Source organism: Paroedura picta, chromosome 6 (genome assembly GCF_049243985.1).
Source record: "Paroedura picta isolate Pp20150507F chromosome 6, Ppicta_v3.0, whole genome shotgun sequence".
In the NCBI taxonomy this organism is placed as follows: domain Eukaryota; kingdom Metazoa; phylum Chordata; class Lepidosauria; order Squamata; family Gekkonidae; genus Paroedura; species Paroedura picta.
Window position 1 is genome coordinate 69,955,791 of NC_135374.1, and position 27,968 is coordinate 69,983,758.

At 41.2% G+C, this 27,968-nt stretch overlaps 1 protein-coding gene across 23 annotated transcripts in view; it reads left to right on the forward strand.

The window, feature by feature from the left end:
- Window positions 1-27,968, forward strand: part of DMD (dystrophin) — a 1,311,735-nt gene that overhangs the window by 1,234,597 nt on the left and 49,170 nt on the right. For 13 of the 23 annotated variants that reach the window (XM_077342956.1, XM_077342959.1, XM_077342965.1 and 10 more), the window contains 4 exons: window positions 28-235; window positions 1,727-1,812; window positions 4,492-4,649; window positions 15,120-15,286. In XM_077342956.1, coding sequence (XP_077199071.1) covers window positions 28-235; window positions 1,727-1,812; window positions 4,492-4,649; window positions 15,120-15,286 — 619 coding nt within the window. The remainder of the gene's footprint in view (window positions 1-27; window positions 236-1,726; window positions 1,813-4,491; window positions 4,650-15,119; window positions 15,287-27,968) is intronic. The other 10 variants (XM_077342966.1, XM_077342960.1, XM_077342964.1 and 7 more) reach the window with 1 other exon arrangement.

Below are 27,968 nucleotides of genomic sequence, written 5' to 3' on the forward strand. Positions count from 1 at the left end.
GTACTGTAACTTTTATTTTTCATATAGTGGATCTTCTGAGTCTGTCTGCCGCATGTGATGCCTTGGACCAGCACAACCTCAAACAGAATGACCAGCCAATGGATATACTGCAAATTATTAACTGCTTGACTACCATTTATGATCGCCTGGAACAAGAGCACAATAACCTGGTCAACGTCCCTCTCTGCGTAGATATGTGCCTCAACTGGCTTTTGAATGTTTATGACACGTATGTGTGGGTAGACTTCAGTGACAGTCGATTATAATGACTTTTTTATCCTTGCTGCAAAATGAATGGCTCAGAGCTAGAAAGCTGGTGGTCAAACTGCAAGCTTAACACAGCTAATGACCTAAAGGTTGCACTTAGCTGGATCAATGGAGCCCTTGGTTAGGTTTCAAGCCCTGGTTCTTAGGGTAATTAAGTGTTAAGAGGTAAAATGGCACAGTTTAAAATAGAATGTTATTGGAGTCAGTTTCTGAGGTTCTGTCTCGTTTATTAAATAATTACCCTGGTAGGCACTCATAAATTTTCATATGTATGTTGCCCTGATTTAGACTATCACTCTCCAGCAGCAGGATTTACTGTGTGATTAGAATTACTTTTGCATGGGGAGCTGCTTCCCATAGACAGCTGGGCAAATAAAATATTTAAAGAACAGAATAACTTATTTTTGTTTATTCAAAGAGGAAAAAATACTCAAAGACATGGTTTATAGGCCTGGATTAGTTCCAAGCCTTAAGAATGTTTCATCAAGTTTAATCAAGATAATTATACCTAATTAAATTTTGGATAGGGAATTGCTGATGTCTGTAGTGATAACTTCTCCCAAAGTTTAAAAAATGCAGGTTTGTTGTCATAATCAGCTTCAATCCTAGTGTACTGTGACCTCAGTTTTTAGGAATATTTTGGGCTAACACCTTATCTTAACTAAGAATACCAGACATGCCTTGGCAAGCATCAGGAGACTTGAAGGGAGGGGACAAGGCAGGTTGCTAGCAGTGGTGGCATAATGTCATTTTCACGGGAAAACTGGGAGTTGCCAATTTTAGGTTGAGAAATACTTGGAGATTTAGGCATGGAACCTGAAAAGGGAGGGGAGAATAGAGAGGAAAGGCACTTCAATCAGGTATAATGCCATAGATTCCACCTTCTGAAGTGGTCATTTTCTCCAGGTGAACTGATATTTGGCTCTTGAAATTAAGTTCTAATAGTGGGAGTTCTACAGCTACTACATGAAGATTACACATCACCCCTCTCTCAAGATCACTATAAATTCTGTGGTAAAAACATTATCATTTCCAGAGAATCTTAGAGAAGAGGGCGGTGCAACCTTGATCTTAACTGAGGGGAAAAAGAAAATCAATATAAAAAAAACTCCAGATTTGGATATTACCTGCTATATGATAGGCACTATAAAGCAAAATACATGACTTCTATAGAAAAACAACATTTCTCATTGTTATTAAAATGCTTTCCACACAACTTGTGGTATAATTAAAGTTTTAAAGCTTTCTTATACCAAAATGTAGTGTTATGCTATTGTAGAATTACAATGTTATCTACTTTGACATTGTGTTCTTGGGTTGTTTTTTTTTGGGGGGGGGCTGGGAATCCCGCTTTGTTTTGTGCTTTTTGGAACTGTGCAGCTCTATTGTTTCAGTTAGAATGGTTGAATCTGTGTATTGATTGTATCCCCCTTCCCTTTTTTGTGATTGATATTAATAGGGGTCGGACAGGAAGGATCCGCATCTTGTCTTTCAAAACTGGTGTAATTTCTCTGTGTAAAGCACATTTGGAAGATAAATACAGGTGTAAGTAATGATTTGTATATTTTTCAGTTGTGTTATTTTTCCCCCTGCTATATACTACATAAATACAGAATTTAGATACAGAAATGTTTAGTTTCAAACAGGATAGGTTCAAATGGATAGCCGTGTTGGTCTGAAGTAGCACAATAAAATCAGAGTCCAATAGCACCTTTAAGACCAACAAAAATTTATTCAAGGTGTGAGTTTTCGAGTGCAACTGTTTTTCATGTTATTGGTTGCTGATTCTCAGAGTTGATCTTGTATTGAAATAAAATTTGATTTTGAATAATAAATAATAACATTTTGAAATAATTTTATATCATGTAATTTTCCTGTGAAAATTAATTGTGACTATTCCACATTATTTTGAGATTTTTCCTCTTAAGCCTACACTTAGAAAGATTTCCTAAGATCAAGATGAACCCATAATCAAATGCTGGATTTACACAAAGGCCACTTTTAATATGCACGATTAGTTATATGGTTACTTGGATCCAAACCACACTTTTTATTTAACCTTCCCTGAACCTTCTAGGATGGGGGAACCTCAAAGACAATATTTCAAATTGTCAGACTCCAAAAGTGGCCTCTATGGAGGAAAATTTGTGCATTTAAAGCAGTGGTTCTCAACCTTTATAATGCCGCAACACCATGTTGTGGTGATCCACAACCGAAACTGACCAATGGCATGAAGATCCATTGTTCATGATTGTTTGTTATTTTTTCTGGAGTTTTTCAGTTCAGTTCTCCCTCTTGTCCTACCATGCTGATCTCGCTCTTTTCCGCTACTCCAGACAGACGAATGCTCTATCTCGATGTACCCCCGCAAGGCTGTTGTTTAGATTCCCCCCCCCGGCAAGCTGCTTGCCCTGCCACAATCCCCGTGAAAGGGTCATTTGACCCCCTAAGGCACGGGTAGTCAAACTGCGGCCCTCCAGATGTCCATGGACTACAATCCCCATGAGTCCCTGCCAGTGGCCACTGGCAGGGGCTCATAGGAATTGTAGTCCATGGATATCTGGAGGGCTGCAGTTTGACTACCCCTGCCCTAAGGGGTCCCGACCCCCAGGTTGAGAAACACTGATTTAAAGTAATAGTCCTCATATTTTTCTCATTGTCAGTGACTATGTGATACCTCTGCTAAAAGCTACTTTGCTTTAGAAAAGTATCTCAAGACACTTAAGGTATTAAAATAGAAATATATATATATACTCAGAGAAGAGTTGACCTGAAAGAGAAACAATGGAATTTTCCAGCAGAGCTTCTAAACAGATTTACCGATTACAAAGCTGCTGTTTATTCTTCAGCATCTTCCTTTGCATTTTCTGTGAAATCCTTGGGGTGGCTATTCCTTAAAAAAAAAAGATGGACAATATACGGTAACTCCCTGATTATACTGTTTAGTTCAATAGCCTGAATACTTCTGCCAAGAAATTCTCCAGTAGGATTTCTGCCTCTGGGTTAGGAAATTCCTACAGATTTGGGTTTGAAGGCTGAAGAGGACAGTGTTTGGAGAGGGGAGGAAGCTCAGCAGCATTGTGATGTTATAGACTTCACCCTTCTGCCATAGTCAGGGCTTTCATAATCTCCAGGGGAACTGATTACTGTTGTCTGGAGATCAGTTGTAATTCTGGGAGATCACCAGGCCCCACCTCGAGGATGGCAAGCCTATGCTCTAGCATTATCACAAGATGTCTAGATGATGTCTAGAGCTTAGACTTGTCTAGGAACTGGATATCTTTAAACAACTAATTAAATGGAGACAAAGTAAAATAAGTAAAATAATATATTAAAACTGTACTAGAAAACATGTACAAGGCTGGCACTTCTTTATAATTGTCTCCTAACTGCAAAATAAAATATTTAAGAGGCTTCAGGAGTAAAAATCAATTGTTGCTGAAACCTTTGAAAAACCTTTGAAAGATAAGCAAAATTTATTCAGGTCATGTATTGGTAATTGAGGTAGAGGCAAATAAATATTTCAGTTGATCATAACCTGATTTCTTCTTCCTATTGCAAATTTTAACATATACTCAAAATATGTGCAGTATAACTAATTCATGATACATTAAAGACAACCGTAATATAATGATTATTGCATTCCCCCTGTGAATTTCTGTTTGATAGTATTAGTAAAATGACTCATTGTTTTAAATGCAACTCCATCTTGAGGAATTAAGTTCAGTGGTTTATTATAATTCCCAGAAAACAACACAGGTCTGAACCATAGAACTGTATGTCTTTCTTTTGAATATACTATTGGATTTCATTTGTTATAAAATACTTTAGAAAAAGTATTTGGTTTTAGAAGCAACCATTGAATAAAACAAGTAGGGTGTCTACCTTGCATATATATATATATGATTTTGGCAAATTTCCATAGTAGCAAGTAAGTTCAATTTGCTTCAGAAAGAGGCATGATAATGTAGAAGGCTAAAGTATTCCTTCATTTGCATTTGAAAAATAAGTACTATAAAATAAATATTTCAGAATTACCTAATACTGCTGTTGCACTTTGCATCTCCCATATACTTGGCAAATTGGGCCCAATGTAATTTTTAAAAAGAATAAAACAATTATTAGATTTCATTGTTTATTTCTCATTTGAATCTCTAAAAACAAATTTGTTCTGAAACACATATAATTTAATGGCTTCTTGCTGCTTGGTATTTATGCCTCTAGATCTGTTCAAACAAGTAGCCAGTCCCACTGGATTCTGTGATCAGCGTCGTCTGGGCCTCCTCCTCCATGATTCAATCCAGATCCCCCGCCAGCTGGGTGAAGTTGCCTCTTTTGGTGGTAGTAACATTGAACCCAGTGTTAGGAGCTGTTTCCAGTTTGTAAGTATACTTTTAGTTTTTGCTATTTACTTTATAAAATTTCAGAGTGTTCTTATATGTGTAATATTTTCAATAAAGGAGAAAATTTAGTGAAACAGGGAACCTCCAAGTGTTATGTTACAATATTTCTGTAGACTTTCAAAATATTTTGAAATATGGCAGTAGCTGAAATATGGCAGTCTCTTCAATTTTACATTGCCAGTTTTCATAGATGCCCAAGTAATTGAATGAGAAAAGAATTTAGTGATCATGGCTAAATCCAGAGCCCAGGATTTGATTTTTTGCTTGGAAACTGAAAACAAGTGGTTGCTCATTGTTAGCTGAACCTACATCACTGAGTCGTTGTAAGGACAAGATGGGGAGGGAAAACCCATGTTGGTCAGTTGCAGCTCCTTGGAGGAAGAGCAGGATAAAATAGCGGATATTAATCTCTTTTTAAAAATTACATTTCAAGAGGCTTTAATGGTGTGTTATAAGAAAAACAATGTGCAGATATTATAAAACAACCCAAAAGTAGGTTTTGCTAGGGTTGTCAGCTGGTGGGTTCTCCATCTTTGGAAATTTTTAAACAGAGGCTAGATAGCCATCTGACGGAGAGGCTGATACTGTGAAGGCAAAGGAGTGGCAGGTTACGCTAGATGAGCTATTGGGATGTGAGTGTCCTGCATAGTGCAGGGGGTTGGACTAGATGACTCATGAGGTCCCTTCCAACTCTGTTATTCTATGATTCTACTCCTTCCAAATGTCACATCAAGCTGATGCATATTTGATATTTCAAGGAAATCATGAAGTGGCTATATGGATCATCTTTTTTTGTTTAGTTGCATTTACCCATTTGATTTGCCTAGTTATAAAAGATACTTCTGTGTTTTATTGACGTAGCACCTTCATGTAATATCCATAAAACAGTGAACAACCCAAAGTTATTTTTTTACAAACAAAAAGGTGAAACAGGCAAACCAATGAGAGCTGAGTCATAAATCAGCCAAAATTAAAACTAGACACCACAGCAGTTTAAGTAAACCTGATTTTAAAACCTGTGGGAACAGCATAATCTTAAGGATTTATCTGAAACTTGATCAGATTGATAGCCAAAGTCTCATATGCAAGTTTGTCTTTGAGCTTCAAGTGTAATCATCTGTCAAAATTCCAAAAGGGTGCAATAAGGCACAGCTTCTCTAAGTATGTATATATGAATAGGTTCATGTTAGAAAAGGCATTCATTGAGATTCCATTCCTCTGAAACAATTTCAGTCTTTCAAAAGTCAAAACTGTAAATATTAAAACCATTTTAGTGCAGTCATTTCTCATAATTAGGAGCTCAAGTGTTTCTGTAGCAATTAAAGCAAACTTGATGCTGACAGCTGATCTGGCAAAAAGTGCATAGATAGTACTGAAGACAGGTCTGTACTGAAAAACAAAACTGGATCAATAAACTGAAGGGTCAGAATTAGCATTTCACAGAAGTATCCACAAACTTGTTTCCATTGATATGGTAAAACTGTCCTCCTTCTCCCTTAAGCACTTTTTGGCTAGCAATGCAAAGTACAGTGTAGAATAAGAATGCCCTTTATTTTTTTTTTTATTTGGAGTGGGTGCAGAGGATGGAGGAAGCGAAGGGATTACTTATACGACTCTTTCTCCTCAGCTTTTAAATTCCCAATTTGAATGTTAAACCACATTGTGCATGATAAAAGACTTTTTTGAAGTGATCCCTTGCGGTTCCATTTCCATGGAATTTGTACTGCATGACAATGGGTGTGGGGGCAATCTCACCAAACATCATTAATCAGTCTCCTTGCTTTATCCAAGCCTTTTCATTCTGCTTAAATTAACTGTATTGAAAATCTAATTCTGTGATATATACAAAAAAGGAAGTAGTTTTTACTTAGCGCTGGCAGTCATAATTAGTCTTTTTGGTTTTGTATTAGAATCCAGTTCTTCTCAGGTTTTTATAGTGAACTGGCTTTCTGCTAGCTGAAGAAGAATATTTGGGGGGGGGGCATAGGATGATTCACTTCTGTTTCGTTAGTTATCCTCTAAGCTTCTCCCTCCCTGAATCAAAATATTTGTCTATATCTGGTTGTATCTAAAGAACTGTGAGCAGAAATGCCCTTGTAGAACAGATCTATCTTTCCTCCTGCCTGTCTTCTGCAGCCTTCAATACCTCCTACAAATCTACTCCTTAGGACTGTAGGTTATTTGGGATTAGTGGGTGGGGATGCTGCTCAAGGGGAAACAGAGGGCTTCACCTTGTGCAAAAGAAAGAACCTTTCATTCGCAGTAGGGCTGCTTTACACACAATCTACTTTTTTCAGAAATTCATTTGTTCAAGTGTACATTCAGAGGCAGACTGTTATACAGCTAGAGGCAGATTTTTGGAGTTGGAAGCAAGGCTGCCTGTTATTAACCACTTGATCTGAAGATCCTGGTTATTGCCATTGTTGAATTATGGTATGCATTCACTTTCACTTCAGAAGTATTTAGAAATATTCACAAGGTACACTGATATATGCATTCAAAACAGCATAGAAGGAATAAATTCCTCTTATGAAACATATGATGATACATACAAAAGTACTTCAGGGGTGTTCCTTGGTAACTCATAGGCCTCAGAGGGGTGGATGTTAGAAATCACTTTTTTTCACCCTTGTCTAATTTAGCAACTACAGTAATTCCTGCAGAAATCCAGTCTAGAAATCCACCCTTGTCTAAATCCACCCTTGTCTAATTTAGCAACTACAGTAATTCCTGCAGAAATCCAATCTAGAAACTGCATTGCATCCTAACTGTAGCATCCCGATTAGATTGAGGCAACATACTTGATTTGCAATTGTGCTTGAAGGCCCTCCAGAAGTTTCTATGTGCACAAAATAGAGCAGTTAGTGTTCTTACTGGATGTTGTCATAATGAACATACATAACTCTGTAGATAGAGCTACAGCAGTCCAATCTGGAACTCAGTGAGTAATCAATTATAGTGGATAAGGTTGTTCTTCAGGGGGTAAATGGGAACAAGATGCAATTTAATAAAGATAAGTGTAAAGTTCTGCATCTGGGTCAGAAAAATGAAAAGCATGCCTACTGGATTGGGGATACGCTTCTAGGTAACACTGTGTGTGAAAGAGACCTTGGGGTACTTGTGGATTGTAAACTAAACATGAGCAGGCAGTGTGATGCAGCAGTAAAAAAGGCGAATGATCACATCAAAATCACAAGATGTCATAGTCCCACTACAAGAAGGACGTTGATAAAATTGAAAGGGTACAGAGGAGAGCGACGAAGATGATCTGGGGCCAAGGGACCAAGCCCTATGAAGATAGGTTGAGGGGAATGTTCAGCCCGGAGAAAAGGAGGTTGAGAGGGGACATGATAGCCCTCTTTAAGTATTTGAAAGGTTGTCGGAAGAGTGCAGGATGCTGTTTCTGTTGGCTGCAGACGAGAGGACACGCAGTAATGGGTTTAAACTACAAGTACAATGATATAGGCTAGATATCAAGAAAAAAAAATTCACAGTCAGAGTAGTTCAGCAGTGGAATAGGTTGCCTAAGGAGGTGGTAAGCTCCCCCTCACTGGCAGTCTTCAAGCAAAGGTTGGATACACACTTTTCTTGGATGCTTTAGGATGCTTTGGGCTGATCCTGCGTTGAGCAGGGGATTGGACTAGATGGCCTGTATGGCCCCTTCCAACTCTATGATTCTATGATTCTAACTCCTATTACTCTTATTACTCTGCAGCCATCCTGGCTGTCACATTGCTTCCAGACTTCCATTATGGAAGTAGAACAGGGGTAGTCAACCTGTGGTCCTCCATATGTTCATGGACTACAGTTCCCATGAGCCCCTGCCAGCTGTCATGGGAATTGTAGTCCATGAACATCTGGAAGACCACAGGTTGACTACCCCTGCAGTAGAACTCCCTCTTCTGGGAAGTGGGGATAGTGTTCTTCTTCTGAATAAAACGGTTTGAAGGAAATTGTTTGATTTGACAAACTTGAGTACTTGGTGCAGTGGTTAGGATTACAGACTTCTAATCTGGCAAGCAGAGTTTGATTCCTCACTCCCCCATATGCAACTAGCTGGCTTATCTTGGGCTAGCCATACCACCGATAATGCTGCTCTGTGAGCAGTAATATCAGGGCTCTCTCAGCCTCACCTACCTCACGGGGTGTCTGTTGTGGGGAGAGGAAAGGGAAGGCTAATGTAAGCCACTTTGACACTCCTTCAGGTAGAGAAAAGTGGCATATAAAAACCAGCTCTTCTTCTTCTTCTTCATAGGCCTTCCTCCATATCCTGTGGGTAGTTTTATAATGTTTTAACAATAAATGTTAAATATCATTGTTGTAGTTTGTTGTTTTTAAGTGCTTTTCTTGCTTCAGGGAGGACCTGATGGCAGCATATAATAAATATGAAACAATAATAATAAATGTGGAAAATTGTGGAAATTGTATTAAAAAGTTGCTGAGGAGAAACAGAATTCATTGTCAAAGCAGTCATAGCGAATGTGTTCCTTATATTCTTAATACACATACAGTTTGTGTCATTTACACTGAGCAATGGGTTTCACATGGGAGAAAAGCAGATATCTTACTAGACACACATGAAGAAAGTAGGCACCATACACAACTGATAAAATGTCCAAAATTTATACTCTCAACATTCCTCAGATTTTTTGTGAAGAAATGACTGCAAGCTATAGATCATTCTTTCTAATTCATTTGGGGAGAGTTTCCTAAGTATAAGATCACAGCCCAGTCTCTCCCTCCCCCCCAAAAAAGAATGATGTGTGACTTGGCACATTTCATCTGGGCCACCAGCCTGAAACCTGGATCAGGTAGGCTTTGGTAGCCTTAATCTGTGATAATGCTATGGTCAACAGAATAATGCAAGGTTTTTCTCCCTCTAGACCTGCTTAGTAACATTTGACATTGATTCATGATACTTTGCTTGACTGCTGGCTAACCTGTTAATCAAGCAACCACACTCTGTTCTGTTCATTTCTCCCTAGGATAGGCAGATTGCTCTTGGGGAATGCATAGTCAGCATTTAGAAATCATCATGCAGGCCCATTATGCACGGCCGCCAAAACGGCGATTTCGGGTCACGTGGAAAACGCGGAGGGGGAAGACGCGACGCATACCGGTTATGCACGGGGCGGGGCGCGACGGCGGCAAAACCCAGAGTAACCGATTATGCACGCGCCGATCCGGGCGCCGCTTCTGGTTGCGCCCCGCTCACCCAGAAGCTGCGCTTTCTTCCGCGTTTCACTGACGCGGCTTTTTCGGCGGCATGCACCGAAGCTGCAGCCGGTTGCAGCCGGCTCCGTGCGTTATCCGTGATTTTAGTCGCCGCCATTCCACCCCGAATGTGCGCTAAAACCCCCGTGCATAATGGGTCGCAGTGTTACATTGAGGCCAGATATTTAACATACATAAAGATGCTGGATGAGATCTGTCTGGAGCTCATAACAGATCATCACTATGTTAATAGCACACTGCTGTAACTTATATATTAAATATATAAGCCTTGGTCTTAAACAGACAGTGGTCAAATGGATGAGCATTAACAAGTTCCTTGCCAAGCCAGAGAATCTAGACAAGACACTATGATGGTAGGTGGTGAGTTAGCCGTATTTGATAGGGCTTGTGTTCACATGACTCAACAGATTTGTATGCTGAGATTTCTCTTGGATTTGCTATTTGATAAACAGAAGTCACTGTAAGAAATGCCTGTTGTGTTCTATATTTATTTGTTTATTCATTATTTCCTTTCATTTATTAACCAATACTCCCGGGCCAAGCTGGCTCATGGCAGTTTACAATAAAACCCCAGTAAAACAACAGTACTATTACAGAGTCCCATAGCAACTTAACCCATTCTAGTCCCTCCAAACTCACCAGTCCAGCATTGGTCCAAATGGGCTTATCCCCAATGCTCTGCCTACTAACCTCGGGTGGGCACCTCCAGCCCTAGGTGTTCAGGGCATCCAGAGGACATATGGAGGAGGGACCCAGATCTTCCATAGCCCGGCCTCAAAAATATGCCTGGTGGAAGAGCTCTGTCTTGCAGGCCCTGTGGAACTGTGATAGCTCCATCAGGGCCCTCAGCCCTGCCAGGAGATCGTTCTACCAGGTTGAGGCCAGGACCAAAAAGGCCCTGGACAAGACCAAGCATGCCTCCTGTGGGCCAGAAACCATGAGCAGATTCAAACTCATACAGTGAAGAGCCCTGGTGGGCTCTGGTGGGGGAGGGCATAAAAAGACAGGGGGAGGGCGGTCCCTCAGATATGCGAGGCCTTAAAGGTAAGTACCTTGAACTTGATCCAGAACACAATTTGCAACCAGTGCAGCTTCCTTAGCACTGGCTGGATTTGGGTTCTAGCTGTACACCAATAAGGAAAAATTAGAGCTTGCTAATGTAATGCAATGCACATGTTAGAATTTTTAGTATGTTCTTTGGCTATTTTTAGACATTGTTTTTTCCCCCTTCCTTTTTTTAAAAATTGGGACATACTTGAAATTTGTTCATCATATGTTTACAGTATTAAAAATATTATGTACACAGTACGTATTATGACATCCATAGTAGTTCATTCCTCCACTTTCTATCTTTGAGTACTGTCATAAAAATTCTTCTGGCAATTGTGAAGTTTTTGAGCCCCTTCTTTATACACTGACTCAAGGACTTTTAGCTAATAACAGGAATGGGCAGAAAGAGATGTTGATAACAATGCTGGAAATAATTTGTAGTCCTGGGGTGAGGGTTGGGGTTGAGCAAGCAGCATCTGTATATCAGAAAAGAATCTGTATTTCCAGCTTCTTTAAGCTGGATTTCCTGACAAAGTCCTTGTCTGTCAGGCACAGCAGCAAAGAAATGTGATGTTTAGAGTACGGAGAGATAAAGGGGAGAGGAAAAATCTCCCTTATCTTTATTTGAAATGTAAGTCCTTGAGAATAGCGGGGGAAGGAGGTCTTGTGTCGACACACACATCCTTATAGGAATGATGTTTCTAATTATCCATTCAAGGGGCAGCAAAATGCTCCTTTCTACAAGTACATTCTTTGTCCCAAGGAATTAAGATTTATTAAAAAAAAAACTGGCTGTAACTTTGAAGTTATTTTTCTTCCCAGTAGCTTGAAGGCATTTTTTCAATAAGTTACAGGCATTCAAAAAGAAAGCAGGAAAAGAAATCAAGAGAAATGAAATATAAAATATCTAAATATAAGAAGTATGGTATGTAGAATATAAAACTCTGTTTTAAGTAAATGTATGGATTAATTAACTTACATATTAATACATTCACACATTTAGTTCAAAACAAAAAATAGTCCTATGACAGTGTACAAAATAACAGATTTATTATGGAGAAACCTTTCTTAAACCCTGAACTTCATCAAGTGCATCTAATTAGGTGCCCACAGTAGGTGGCTGACTATCATAAGCAGTTGAAAACCTCTTATATAAATGGGATTGAATAAGGCCAACTTTTTCATTCTGTGATGTCAAATTCCCTTCCCTATTATGGTATCTATCCTAGGTTGGTTTTATAGAAGCAGATTACATGATTCTCAGTATAACATTTTTAGTGGCCAAAGGGGACTCCTTTATCCTTTTTTTAATTGAAAAAAGATTTCTGGATCCAAACCATATTTTTTCCAGATCATAATGCCCTTTCTAATTTGATCCGCGGGGGGAGGGGGTTGCTTCCCCATGATTGAGTACAAAAGATACAATACAAAAAGAAAAGACAGTAAGCTGCATAAAATTTAGAATCACGCCACATGCCTAGCTGTTGGATACCAGCTCAAGTAGAAAATATTTCTGTAACATGTTTAAATTTGATGAACCTCTGGGGAAAGGTACTTCCACAACTGTGAAACAGTTGCCTAGGATATCCCATACTGTGTTCATGCTGTTCAGTCTTTGCACAAATATGGTACAGTGAAGTGGATGTTCTAAATTAATCTTAAAGATTGTGAGGAAACAAAAGTCTCTTATGTGTGTGCAGTCCAAGCAATAAATAGTCACATGTGTTGATCATATTCTCTGCACAGTGTGGAGCTAATATAGATGTGGAGCCTAGGTACAATGTGCTTTCTTTAACCCATTCAAATAAGATTATGGCTTTTTAGATATGTCCAATTTGATTGCAGAGTACACACTTTTTATACAGAAGGTCCCATTTTTAATTTTGATATCACCAGTTGAAAAGCCTTTGGGTAATAATGTTAGGAAAGATACATGAAGTATGAAGTGCCTTATACTGAGTCAGACCATGTGTCTTTTAGCGTCAGCATTGTCTGCTCAGACTGGCAAGCAGCTCTGTAGGGTCTCAAACTGGAATTGGAAGATTGAACCTAAGACTTCATGCAGAGACTTGATCACTGAGCCTTTCTCAGGAGATCTCAGTCTTAAGGCTTTGGAGACATGCTAATGGCCACCATATACTGTACTGCTATATCTGACTGTATAAAGCAGTTTTATACATTCAGATGGCCATATATTCAACAGTACCGATGCCACATAGATAATGTTAAAGCAATCTTTCCATTAAGTGTTGGAGATGGGAACGAGCATTTCAAAATCTTCACTAAAAGGGTCACAGCCTTTACATAAAGTGGAGCTTCTGAAAAGCACATCTGGCTGTTACTGGAACCTGGATAGGTCTTGTAAGGCCGTGACATCTCATTAATGAAGATGCATAGGATAATTGATTGAATTAAAGCGCAGGACAATGTTGGTTCAAATCCAATTTCTTTTAATTGTGTTAAATGTAATATGTCAGCACAGAATGTCATTGTATTATAATATACAACAAACACTCCCTTGATGTATTCATTCAGAATAACATAAAGAAGGAATATAAAGTGGTGTTGGAACACAAGTTGTCATAAACGATTACATTCATTTACATCTACCAAGGTCACTCCAAATCAGAAAGTGGTACACCAAGCTTTCTCATCCTTAGTCTTCTCCTTCCCTCTCTTTGCTGAAGAGTCTTAGTAAGTTTTGCCGTTTCAGTTATTTCATTTGTTTTACACAGCCTTTACTTAGTAGATGGTATAACTGAATTGAGCTATCCAGCAGTTATTCTGATCGTTTACTATCTGCCCTCTCTGCTATATTTTTATCCTGCCTTTCCTCTAGAGAGCATGGGACAGTGTATATTGTTTTCCTCTCCTCTGTGTAACAACACAGCAAGATAAATTACATGAACAGACTGAGTGGCTCAAGCTTCATGGCTGAATCCCGTGCTAAATTAACTCAAGTGATAGGAAGCTACATTCCTTCCACCATCTCTTACTGTAATCATAAAGAGCTAATAGGTTTTTAAAACCCTCACATCTATACAGTGACCATCAAACAACTTTAAGGGTCCTCAAGCTTTGAAAATATACTGAGACTCTCGTAGAGAGAAGTAGAAGGAAATCATATTCTACAAATACGTGCACTCAGGAAACAGCAAGTCTGAAGCAGTCAAAATAATATGAAGAGCTTCGAGTCAATATCAGTTAGAGTGCTTTTCTTGACAGAAATGTCAAGCAAAGTAACTTCAATCCCCTTCCCAGGGGTTAATTTGTGTTATGTGGAAGGGTTCAGTCTTGCAGATGCTCACAATTAGAGACTGTCTCAGACTGGCTTCCATTTCTCTTCCAAAGACACTGTTCTAACTTGGATTATTGGTTATGAGGGAAACTGGGTTCTTTTGAAGGGGGGGATAAGTAAGTGAGATGAAGTAATTCTCTATAGGCTTCTACTTTTTATCCTCAATTTCTTAAGGGTAGGGGATTGAGACCAAGGAGCAGGAAAATGTCAAGCTTAGCCAGGATGCCTATTCTGTAATAGTTAGCATGATTGAATTATGCACAGTCCTGCTTCTTATGTTTTCTCTTTGCCCTTTGTTTTGGTAATAAATGGAGACATGTTTACTTACCTGAAGAAAAGAGAAACTGTTACCAAAATTCAAGGCAGATGGAACATAAAAGAGTTATCTCTGCAAAAGGTCTCAAAGTGGCTTACATTTGCCTACCCTTCCCCTCCCCACATTTTGTGAGGTAGGTGAGGCTGACAGAGTTCTGAGAGTTCAATTCCTGACTCCTCCACATGCAGCCTGCTGGGTGACCTTGGGCCAGTCAGAGTTCTCTCAGAGCTCTTTCAGCCTCACCTACCTCACCGGGTGTCTGTTGTGAGGAGAGGAAGGGTAGGCAATTGTAAGCTACTTTTAGACTCCTTTGATAATAAAATGCAGGGTACAAAAAACAGTTATTTTTCTTCTTTAAATAAATAAATACCTTGGCAAATGTGGGTTTAAAAACAAGCATTTGTTGGCAAAATGTAAATATTCTTCCTCCCCTCTTGTTAAACACAATAAGAAACATAATGAGATATAAAGACAATAGTATTTAAAATATAATTTATCCAGACGTATGTATGTCTTTTTCATCTTTTGATGTTTCCTCCTTCTCTCATAGGCCAATAACAAGCCTGAAATTGAGGCAGCCTTGTTTCTAGATTGGATGAGACTTGAACCACAGTCCATGGTGTGGCTGCCAGTATTACATAGGGTGGCTGCTGCTGAAACCGCCAAACACCAAGCCAAGTGCAACATCTGTAAAGAGTGTCCAATTATTGGATTCAGGTACAATATATCACTTTATCAATAGTGCTTTTTTTAAAATTCTAGCATGTTTTTTGAGTAGCCAGTAAATCAAACAAACTACTTTGGTTATAATCAAGTGACAGTAAAGTAAATCAAGTGGTACTACTGTAAGGTAAAGGTAAAGGTATACCCTGCAACGAGTCATGTCTGACCCTTGGGGTGACGCCCTCCAGAGCTTTCATGGCAGACTCAATACGGGGTGGTTTGCCAGTGCCTTCCCCAGTCATTACCGTTTTATCCCCCAGCACCAAGCTGGGTACTTATTTTACCGACCTCGGAAGGATGGAAGGCTGAGTCAACCTTGAGCCAGCTGCTGGGATTGAACTCCTAACCTCATGGACAGACAGCTTCAGACAGCATTTCTACAGCTTACCACTCTGCGCCACAAGAGACTCAATACTACTGTAAATAAGGACATATTTGAGAAAAATGAATCTGAGTTCCAGCCAAGAAAATGTGTGGAGAAAACTTAAATTAAATCACATACTTCTTTTTTAGCTTTCCAAAGGAGTAAAGTACTTGCTTTGTCTCTCAAGGGGAGGAGGACACTCTGATACACTTGGGTTCCTCTAAATCCCTGGAGACAGAAAATTGATTGCACTTTCATTCTCTAGGAGGGGGGCCCATCCTCAGTCTTTTTCCTCCCTCCACTTGAGAGAGCAGAGGATTTAGAGAGTTCCTGAGATTTTCCTTTAAGGAACTCTTTTGAGTGGGCTTTGATTATTTCTTCCCATGTGTGTGCCTTTTTGTGTGCATTTCCCTTTGTTTGTTCTTCTGGCCTCATCTTCCCCAAGGCTGTTTGTCTTTTGCCCACTGCTTCAGACATGGCAGTGTCTGCAGCTGAGGTCTCTGCCCATGGCACCTCCTCCAAGGGAGACTTGGGTGAGGTGATCCACATGAAGAAGAAGAAGAAGAAGAAGAAGAAGAAGAAGAAGAAGAAGAAGAAAGAAGAAGAAGAAGAGTTGGTTCTTATATGCCACTTTTCTCTACCTGAAGGAGTCTCAAAGCGGCTTACAGTAGCCTTCCCTTTCCTCTCCTCACAACAGACACACTGTGAGGTGGGTGAGGCTGAGAGAGCCCTGATATCATTGCTCGGTCAGAACAGTTTTATCAGTGCCGTGGCGAGCCCAAGGTCACCTAGTTGGCTGCATGTGGGGGAGTGCAGAATCAAACCCGGCATGCCAAATGAGAAGTCTGCACTCCTAACCACTGCACCAAACTGGAAATCCCTGCAAACTCACTTGTCCAGCCATCCTGCCATGGCAGAGCTCCTGGATTGAGCCATAGGTCACAAATTGCTTGGCTTGGATCATGAAGAAGCAGGCTTCAATTCTGGCGCCAAAACTGTGCCCTCTACCGATCAGGCAGGATAGCCTATATGAACACATCAGCCAATTTGACAGTCTTCTGCAGCCATCAGAGTAGTGAGTTGAAGGGAAACAATAGCCCACTATCAGGGGAAAAGCCAGGATGGAGGAGAGCCCTTTGTTGTCCCACCAAGCTTCCAGAACTGGCTAGAACATTTTGTCTCCAGTCAGATTCATCTATGTTGATCTGAAGTAGCAGAACAAAGGTAGAGTCCAGTGGTACTTTTAAGACCAACAAAATTTTATTCAAGGTGTAAGCCTTCATGTGCATGCACACGTAGTGCACAAAAAAGTGTATGGATGGAGCAACTACTGATTACCTAAGGTTTCTCCATTGCCAGATAGCTGTTCTGAGCACTGTACTTTCATCACTTATCAGTGCACCATTCTCCAGGCACCAAGTGGTGAAGAAATTTCAGAAGGGAGTTACTTGTCTTAGCCCCCTACAGTGTACAGGTTTCCCTCTTGGAGACTTCATGTCATTCTTCAGGCTCTAACCAATCCTCCCTTTGAGCCTCTGAGGGAGGTCTCCTTGAAGTTCCTCCCTCTGAAGGTACTTTTCCTGGTAGCTGTTACATCAGCAAGATGGGCCTCAGAACTAGGTCCTTTTTCTATGAGAAAGGGTTATACAATTTCCATCCATCCACATGATGGTTCTGCACACAGACCCCACCTTCATTCCTAAGGTCAACGCACCTTTTCACAGCTCATTGAAGATATATTTGCCATCCTTCTGTCCAAGGCCATCTAATCCTACGGAGAAGAGTCAGCAGTTGCTTGACCTTAACAGAGCACTTCACATTTATAGGAGAAGGACCAAGCCTTTTAGGAAGTCAGATTCACTTTCTGTGGCTTTTGACCCAGTAATTAAAGGGGAATTGATTTTTAATGCTACACTAAATAGGTGGCTAAAGAATTGCATTTCCTTGGCATATGGATCTCAGTGCTTTCAAGTCCCAGAGGGGATATCAGCTCATTGAACATGAAGTGCTTCTGTGTCAGCAGCATTTTACACAAATGCACCTGTTGCAGATATCTTTAAGGCTGCCTTGGTGTCAACGTTTATCAGATACAACAGGTTGGACTCTCACTGCAGCTAGTCCAGCATTTGGGGAGAGAGTAGTACTGTAAGTGGTCTAGCCTTACTGTTATATCTATGCTTGGCAATCACTTTTCCCTTCCTGAATCAGCTAACCTTTGTTACATCCCAAGCAAATCAGTGTGTTTTCCTCCCCTCAATAGAGAACATTGGACTTACCATGAAGGTTCCTTCTTTTTGAGGGTGAGGGAGACACTGTGGACCCACCCTAGCTGGAGGGTCTCTGTTCAGCCTATTATACTCCCTAAAGCAGCGGTCCGCAACCTTTCGGCTGCCACGGACCGCTGCTCTGAAGTGGGGGGAGAGGGGGGCCCGCGCACGCGTGGCAGCCCCAGTGCAAACGCGCATGCATGGACTGCCGCGCACGCGTGTTTGCGCCCAGCAGGGGCGCAAACGTGCGTGAGCGGCAGTCCGCGCATGAGCGTTTGCGCTGCCGCCATGTCGGCGGCCACGGCTCCCCCTCCCGGCCGCCAGCAAATTGGCCGCCAAAGCAGCCGATTAGCTTGCGGCTCGGCAAGCTTCTCTTTCCCCCCCTCCCGAAACAAGAAGCTTGCCGGGCCGCGAGCTAATCGGCCGCTTTGGCGGCCGATTTGCTCGCGGCCTGACGAGCTTCTCGCTTTGGGGGGGAGGGAAGAAAGAGCCGCGGCCCGGCGCCAAGGCCTTCACGGCCCTGCACCAGGCCACGGGCCGCGGGTTGAGGACCACTGCCCTAAAGGATGACTGACTGCCAGTTTCCACATTCATTGTTTTTTCAGTTCTAACTAAGTTTGCCTACATGGTTAGTTTCATAAGATTCTATACACCTTTATTATTATTATTATTATTGTTGTTGTTGTTATTGTTGTTGTTGTTGTTGTTGTTGTTATTATTAATTAGATTTATTTCCCGCTAATCCCCGTAGGCTCGTGGCGGGTCACAACAGTCCTATCCCCATTAAAATACCCATTAAAAACTTTAAAAACAATCCCAACATGGCGGAAGCTCTCACCCCTGCTATTAGAGCGGCAGGGAGGGTGGGGAAGAGATCTAACTTACTAGGTCCGGGGGGGGGATGTTGGCACTCATTCACTGACCCTGGCCTCAACCAAAAACCTGGCGGAAGAGCTCCGTCTTGCAGGCCCTGCGGAAAGCTGGTAGATCCCGCAGGGCCCGCAGCTCACCCGGGAGCTTGTTCCACCAGGTAGGGGCCAGGACCGAAAAGGCCCTGGCCCTGGTCGAGGCCAGGCGCGCTTCTCTAGGGCCAGGAACGATCAGGAGATTCTCCCCCGCTGAGCGTAAAGCCCTGCGGGGGATATAGGGCGGTAGGCGGTCCCTCAGGTATGTGGGTCCCAACCTCCGTATAGCCTTAAAGGTCAAAACCAGAACCTTGAACCTGATCTGGGCAGCAATTGGCAACCAATGCAGCTGCCTCAGCACAGGCTGGATATGTGCCTTCCAAGGTGTACCAGTGAGGACCCGAGCAGCTGCGTTTTGCACTAGCTGGAGTTTCCGGATCTGAGACAAGGGTAGGCTGGCGTAGAGCGAGTTACAGAAATCTATTCTGGAAGTGACTGTCGCATGGATCACTGTAGCCAAGTGGTCAGGGGACAGATAGGGCGCTAGTAGTCGGCCCTGGCAAAGATAGAAAAACGCCTGGCCCGCTACTCTCTTGACCTGAGCCTCCATAGTCAGGGAGGTATCGATGGTCACGCCCAAATTCCTGGCCTGGGGCATGATAGTAAGTTGCGTTCCTGCCAGGGTGGGTAAGCGCGCTTCCTGGTCCTGCCTTCTGCCTCCCAGCCACAGGACCTCCGTCTTGGAGGGGTTGAGTTTCAGGCGACTCTGCTTGAACCATTCAGTCACTGCTTCCAAACATCTGGCGAATGGTTCCGGGGGGGAGTCTGGGCGGCCGACCATGAGGAGATAGAGCTGGGTGTCATCAGCGTACTGGTGGCAACCCAGTCCAAAACTCCATACCAGTTGGGCCAAAGGGCGCATAAAGATGTTAAATAACGTGGGGGAGAGGACTGCGCCCTGCGGTACCCCACAGGGGAGTCTGTGGGGACGCGAGAACTCTTCCCCCACTGCAACCCTCTGGGTCCGGTTCTGGATAAAGGAGTGTATCCAGCGCAAGGCTGTGCTCCGTATCCCCATGCTGGCGAGGCGATGGATCAGAAGGTCGTGATCCACGATGTCAAAGGCCGCCGATAGGTCCAAAAGGACCAACACGGCCGACCCACCTCTGTCCAGCTGGCGACGGAGATCATCCAAAAGGGCGACCAACACCGTCTCCACCCCGTGGCCAGGTCGGAAGCCCGACTGATATGGATCGTGTGCCGAAGTTTCCTCCAAGAATGCCGAGAGCTGGTCGGCCGCAGCCCTCTCCACCACCTTGCCCAGGAACGCCAGATGCGATACTGGGCGGTAGTTGGCAGGGTCCTGCGAGTCCAGCGTTGATTTTTTAAGGAGAGGGCGAACCACTGCCCCCTTTAGCCACTCAGGAAACTCCCCCAAACTTAGGGAGGAGTTGATGATGTCTCTGAGCTGGCCTCCTATCCCCTGGCCGCCTCCCTTGAGGAGCCAGGAAGGGCAGGGATCAAGGGGGCAGGTGGTCGCCCTGACCGAGCTCAGCAACTTGTCCACTTCGGGAAGAGAGAGCCACCTTGTTGTCTGTTTGTTTGTTTGTTTGGCATACATTATGAACTGTTATCAGCTGTGGAAGTCTCCAAACTATGGGTAGAGTTCTCCATCTCCCCTCCAGAGATGGACAGTGCAATCATTTTCCTGTCTCCAGGGATTGTGAAAAGAGGAACCAATTAGTATCCCCTCTTTGCCCATGAAAAGCAGGATCTTCACAAAGTCCAGTGTTCCATTCAGTTCCTTTTACTCTGCAAAAGCAATTCTTCTTTCCATATTGGATCTTAAATGTTTTCCAGAGTTAAATAAAACAATCAAATGAGAATTTTTCGGAATATAAACATTTAGAGCTACAAAACAAGGTTAATGTTAAACCCTGGTCCACTGGAAATGCCACTATATAATGATAATTTCTTCAGAAAGAATCTGTTTCTTTTAACAATATCTTTATCCTAGACTCTGAAATGTTGTTGATGAGTTTAGCCATCTGGGTCAACAGCATGGTTACTATGGCAATGAATAAGCTAGTGTGTCTCAAAATGGCTATGGATTGATGTGCCTGTTCAGAATCCACTTAACCGATAAGTAAATACTTGCTTTCAATTATGCTCAGGCTTGTTTGATCACTTTGTTTCCTAATAACTGTTTTGTATGGTCTGTATGCTTTTCATTCATTCAAGTGATTCTCTTAGCATTGGCATTTGTCTTTCTGTTCATCAAGCAGTTGACAAAGAGCTCTTTTATAACTTTTTTTAGAAATAAAAAGCCTAGATAGACCACTGTGGGTGGGCTACATTCTCAAAAAGACACCATCATTTTGCCTGTTTTCTACAAGAGTGACCTGAAGCAAAAATGCTGTAAGAAATATGAGAAATGATAGCTTTGTGCCTGGAGGGGGACTAGCCCATATTGGGGAGAAAACAATGACCTAGAAACACCATGCTGGAAGATATCAAGCCATAATTTTATTGATTATAGGTTCCTTTCCTTTCCAGTGTTCTTTGGCTTTAAGCCTTGTAAGCCATTCTATCATATCACATGATAGTTTATTAATAAAAGTTAATTAATAAAAGTTTATTAATTTTAATCTTACGTTGAGTTGCCAAGAGATAGGTGGCCAGTGACCTAGTAATATATAGGTCCGCAACCTGTAATAGAAAAGATAGATTTTGATTTACCTTTATAAGCTCATTCTTCTCCAACAGCGGTTTAATCCATCATTCTCTCTCCGTGTTATAGTTTGATCATTTGAAAAATAGATGAGCCAGAGTGCCTATTTTTCCTGTGTTACAAAAACAACTGCATTCTGGAAAAGGGATTCCCAGACAGCAACCTTTCATTTCTGGGATCATAATAGTGTTTAATCTGGTGGCCAATAAAATATCTCAATATAAGTGTATGGTCATAGATTTTAAATATGTTGGTAGTATAGCAGATTGTTCAAGTCCATTATATGTTCATACTTCTAAAATCCAATGTCAACAGTTCTTTCTTGATCTTATGAAATGCTGTTCTTCCATTCTCATTGAAGATAATGAAATTGGAGAAAAACCTAGTTGGTTCAGTTTTTGGTTGACCAACGTCTTCGATTTACTTAGGAAAGAATAATCTTTTAGTCTGAGTAGGAATTTAGATCTGTTTTAAATCTAGATTTTGAGTTAAAAAGCGTCTAGCCAAGCCTTTGATTCCACTTAAGGAATTGCACATTCTTGATGGATGGCAATACCAGAAACACATTTTGGTAATTTTCCAAAGAAATCACAGTGATTTCAAAGATATTATCTATCCATAAACCTGCTCCATAAAGTAAGTTGACCCAATTATCCCACTTTTGGAGGGACATCTGGGGGTACCTAGCAAATTGTAATGTTGAAATTACAAAATATATATTACAATACTATGTTTGCGTTCTATGCAACTTTTTGTTGCATTTTTTAAATTTTTAATCAAGAACGCCACAGCAGTGAAGGTGCTAAACTTATGACTGTGAGAGATGGAAGGCCTTTTGGGATAATCATGGCTTAAATGCAGGCCAACCTGAGTTCAGAAATTTTAACAAATATGGGCTGGCCTGCATTCCAGAGACATTCTGATTCATCCCTCTAACTGGAATGTCTTCGTGTATTTGCTGGAAACTGACTGAAGAACTATGGTTAATTGATAAAGCTAAACTTGACTAGAAAACTAGTAGTGCAAGCTCACTGACTTCAATAGACTTAAAAAGGTATGATACTGTTTAGGATTGCACCATTGGCCTTAGTTTCCATTGCTGGGAAACTACCATCTTGTACGAAAAGGGGAGTATGAATTAACATACAAGCTGCAGCTATCTTCATCCATAAAAAACTTCTGCCATTTATTTCAAGGGAGTATGGATTCCTGACACTAGCTGCACAATATATAGAAAATCATACAGCAAATATATATGGCACACCATTGAAATGAAAGCAGTTTAGTGTTTATCTGTGTAATCCAGTTTAATTTAATATTTCAGTAGGATTTAGGCTTGCTTCACTTTTCTAGCTGAACTAACTATGCAGAAAAAGTTTTCCCCATAAAGACTATGGAGTTCACAATGCACTTTACAAGTTGACATAACACATCTGTGTAGCATACTTTCTACAAGTATTCATGTTAGTTTTGTCAAGTTGCTCCTGTTTATGCACATCTATGTGAGAGAAAAGAGTGCAGGAAGATTGTTTCATTTACTACACAAAGTTCCATTCCCTGAAGGCGAAAATGGTTGCACCTTAACAACGCCTAGGTCCAGTACTGCTGCCTAGTGCAAACTGTAAGCCCACTAACAGGAGCAAAATCATGTTTTTACATCATGATTAAGGGATTTTATGCAAACTTATATGCCTCCATTTACAAGGATTGTTTAGACAATGTGAGGTTTTTATGGACCTAATCAGAAGCAGCATTAGACCGAAACAGCCAGTATTCTGAATTGTGAGTTGTTGGCCTAAAGGTAAAGGTATCCCCTGTGCAAGCACCGAGTCATGTCTGACCCTTGGGGTGACGCCCTCCAGCGTTTTCATGGCAGACTCAATATGGGGTGGTTTGCCAGTGCCTTCCCCAGTCATGACCGTTTACCCCCCAGCAAGCTGGGTACTCATTTTACCGACCTCGGAAGGATGGAAGGCTGAGTCAACCTTGAGCCGGCTGCTGGGATCGAACTCCCAGCCTCATGGGCAAAGCTTTCAGACGGCTGCCTTACCACTCTGCGCCACAAGAGGCTCTTGAGTTGTTGGCCTAGTCCTTCCTTAAACAGAGAGAGAGAGGAAATGCACCAGAACTTGTAATTTGCTACGTGCACTCTCAAGAATTGCAAGCCCTGATGTTATTTTCTGTCCCTAGGGGTACCAGATGTCCAACATCTGGAGCCTAGGTGGAATAGAAAGTGCAGACCAGTAGTAAATGCCCTGCTTAACCAAGATGCACAATTACTGTTTATGCTGACAGTCTATTTTGATAGCCAAGAGCTGGCAACCCTCCACACCCCCAGGTATTGTATGACACCGCAGTATCACTCTCACAAATATAATAACAGGCTAACAAATCAGGAGTATCTTGATGGATCAGATCAAAGTCCCATCTAATTCAGCATATCATTTCAGATCATGGCTCACCAAACATTTCTGGGAAGTTTACCAGATGAATGTGAAAGCTCATACCTATAATCTTCCACCCCTTATTTAAATAAACTGTCCTTGAACTATCAAGAGCTAGCACCACCATGTACTTGAGAAATAGGGTTTCCAGAATCATCCAGAATCCAGGTTGGGGGTAGGGGGGAATTCCTCTGTCATATTACTTCCTACTGGTATCTTGAAAGGAGGAATGTGGGATCTACGCAAACAAAAAACAGTCTATAGCCATAAATATCTTTTTCTACGGTGATAGGAAAGATGAACCATTAGAGTATAGCAGAAATTAGCTTGATTTACTCTGAATCATGTGCAATCTCCTTCAGAATTAGCTAACAAACAAAAAAATCACTGCTGTGTGTGGACTTTGTGCTTTTTCAATGGGGAAGGAACACAAGACCACATTGGCATGAGAATTCTGAAAGCAAGAAGAAAAGAAGGAGAAAGACAACTATAATAGTAAAACTGAAATCCTATGCATGCATACATCCGTTGACTTGGTTTTAATTCTGAGTAATGAAGTAGTCTTAGAAGAAACAACAAGATTAAAGGATAAGAATGGTACAGAGAAAGATAAAATTAAGAGTGTAGTGAAGGAGGAATAAAAAGGAGAAAAATAGGCCACAAAAAACAAAAGTTTCTGCACATCTTCTGTTGAACAAGCCCAGCTGGACTTGGAACAGATTTACCAAAAGTCACCAGGCAGGGGGACACACTTACTTTCCCTTCCTTTTTCCTTCACATATGCATTCAACTACATCATGAGCCTATGCATGAATGAAAAGTGTGTTGGCCCCCCCCCCCGTGACATCTGGTTGATTAGATTGCGGGACAGCTGTATTGAACTGTGGTCCAGAAGGCACCTTCATTCTTGCCTGGGCATAACTGAAATGGGAAGGTGGTGAAGCTACTCTTCCTTTGTTAACACCTTCTCTACATAGGATAACTGACAAGCACTCTACTGGAAAGGAGAAAAACTCATTACTTTCTGAACAGTTCAAAGAGTTTCTTTGGTGACTACCCAGTCTGCTGCCTCCATTGCCCAGTGCACAAATTCCCCCTTCCCCCACTACTCCTTCCCCCCTTACCTTTGCATATTATATCCAGTATATGGGAAGCACAGCACACAGATTAAGGATGGGGAAGCAGGACACATAGGCAGGCTTGTAATGGTAGCCCTGAGCTCTCATATGATAGCAGTGCTGATACTATCCTTATCTGGGGTTCAGTTAGCAATTTCCATTCCCAAGAGCTTAAACCTTTGGCATTAAGAAGCAAAGCATGTTTCAACTTTCAAGGTAAAAAGCATTGTAGGCTAACTTTTTACTGCCAAATCTGGCCTGGGAAATTCTTGGGAGAATTAGGGGGGCACTACTTGTAGAGGGAGGAATTTGGGGAGTGATTTCAGCAAGGCTATATGGTATACCCTCTGAAGCTGCCATCTTCTCCCAGGGAACTGATCTCTGGAAATCAGTTTAAATTCTGTGAGCACTAGAAGACCCCCCTGGAGATTGGAACAGTAGCATTCTTTAATGGGGAGAAGCCATTTCCACAGATGTTCTTCTAACCCCAGGTTGACTGGAAACTGTAGCTGATGTACCCCCTTTCTGACTAGTTAAGTTCAGAATGTTAAGCTGTCGTACTGGAGTTGTAAAGGGTCTGGAAATTCTATAGCCATGAAGAAAATGTTCAATTTTTTTAAAGAAAAAAAGCCTGTAAAATATTGGGGGAAATTCCTTCTTAATACAAAAATTGTTTTACTACAAAACTGTGTATATTTCATTTATTTCAAAAGGGAAAGTATTTTGTGACAAGCCCAAAGTTACCAGCTGGCTGCATGTCGGGAATCAAATCCTGTTCTCCAGATTAAAGTCCACTTTGCTTAACCACTACACCATGCTGTCCCTGGACAATATTTAACTTTCCAGTTGTTTGAAACAGGCAAATCTATCTACAGCATAGCCCAAGCAAAACACAAACTAAGAAATTAAATAATAATGAAAATACAAGGTGAACAAAATTTCTATGCACAGGCTGTGTCTTGTGCCAACTAATGTTGAAGAAGTCAAATGAATCTAAAGACTCCAGTATAATTACTTTAAAAGATGTTCCAGTAATAATATATTCACCAGAACAACCAAGAAGTAGTTATACAAGAAGCTGTTCTATCATAGGCAAATTTTATGCTAATCTGGACTCTAAACTGACTAATTGGATTTGCAATGGCATCCTAGGGCTGGAGCAAACAGGTTTTAAGAAGGGAAACTCATTGTATTGTTTTATCCTTTTAAAGTGAAAAAATACACCAAACTGAAGAGGGGCAAACCTTTTGTGACCTTTATTGATTTAAGAATGGCCTTTGATTTAATTCCCAGGGAAAAGCTTTGGATCAAACTTGCAAATTAAAGAATTTATCAGTGACTATTATTATTATATCTAATAAAATAGCTTCACCACAACAATTTTGCCAAATCAAATATTCTGTGGAAGGAAATCTAATAACTATTAAAATTCCAATAAAGGATTATAGGAAGGGTGTATTCTTAATCATCTACCAGCCCATTTTGAAGAAGTAAACGGCTGTCCTCTCTTAATAGGTAGAGGACCAACACCTATTATCTATAGATGACACAATAATCTAAACCTTAGTGGGTTTAACTCGCAATCATCAAACATTTATCAATTACAGTATTAAAAATCAGCTAAAAATAAATTATGATAAACCTAAAGTCATGGTCTTTGCTAAAACCCATTGTAAGTTTAATTGGCTGGCAAATGTAAACTGAATATAACAGGTAAATCAATTTACATCAGAGATAAATTTCAGTTATAACAGTAAATGGACAAACCACACACAAAGATGCTATAAAAGTCTCTAAAGTCCTCCTGGCTCTTTTAGAAGAAGAAGAGTTGGTTCTTATATGCCACTTTTCTCTACTTGAAGGAGTCTCAAAGAGGCTTCCATTCGCCTTTCCTTTCCTCTCCCCACAACAGATACCCTGTGAGGTAGGTGAGACTGAGAGAGCCCTGATATTACTGCTCAGTCAGAACAGCTTTATCAGTGCTGTGGTGAGCCCAAGGTCACCCATCTGGTTGCATGTGGGGGAGTATGGAATCAAACCGAGCTCTCCATATTAGAAGTCCACACTCCTAACCACTACACCAAGCTGGCTTTTAGCCAAGTTATATCATCAAAAAGGTAATAAAAACATGCCAACTGTCCTCAAGGTATACAATGCAAAAATAATTCCGCAGTTCTGTTTTGAATTCTGACATAGATGGAAGTGTTTAATAGTGACCCAGAAAATATACAGTTTTCTTTTTTTTAGATGTTCCTAACTTGGTTGTGAATCATACCTTAATTGCAGAGCTCAGTCAACAGAAACTAGAATCCAGAGCTTACTTGGAATTCTTTTTGGTTAAAGATTCACTTCCATGCCCAACCAAATAGGCTACTAATCAACCTCCTGGGAGATCCTTATTCTTCTAACTGGCTTAACAAAAATATACAGAAAGTACAGACAATTGGTCTGTATACCTCATCCCTTATCATTTAAGAAAAAATGGTAATATTAAAATCAATAACGGAGAGATTACAATATATTGATGCCCAATTATTGGGATCTTCTGCTTACCTTGATTTTGGAATATTCCCTTACTATGTAAAACTATCGCAGTATATCTTCAATGTGTAGCCCTTAAAAAGAGCCTCTCTGCTAGCATTTAAACATCATCTCCTCAAACATCGTCTCTGCTTTTGAGAGACTTAGTTTGCATGAGTGTTATCCCAGACATGTCATTGCATATGCTCAAAGAATGTCCCAGGTTTCCACAGCTTCATTGTCCTCTAGCACAGTGGTCCCCAACCTGCGGGCCGCGAAGGCCTTAGCGCCGGGCCGCGGCTCCTTCTTCCCTCCCCCCGAAGCGAG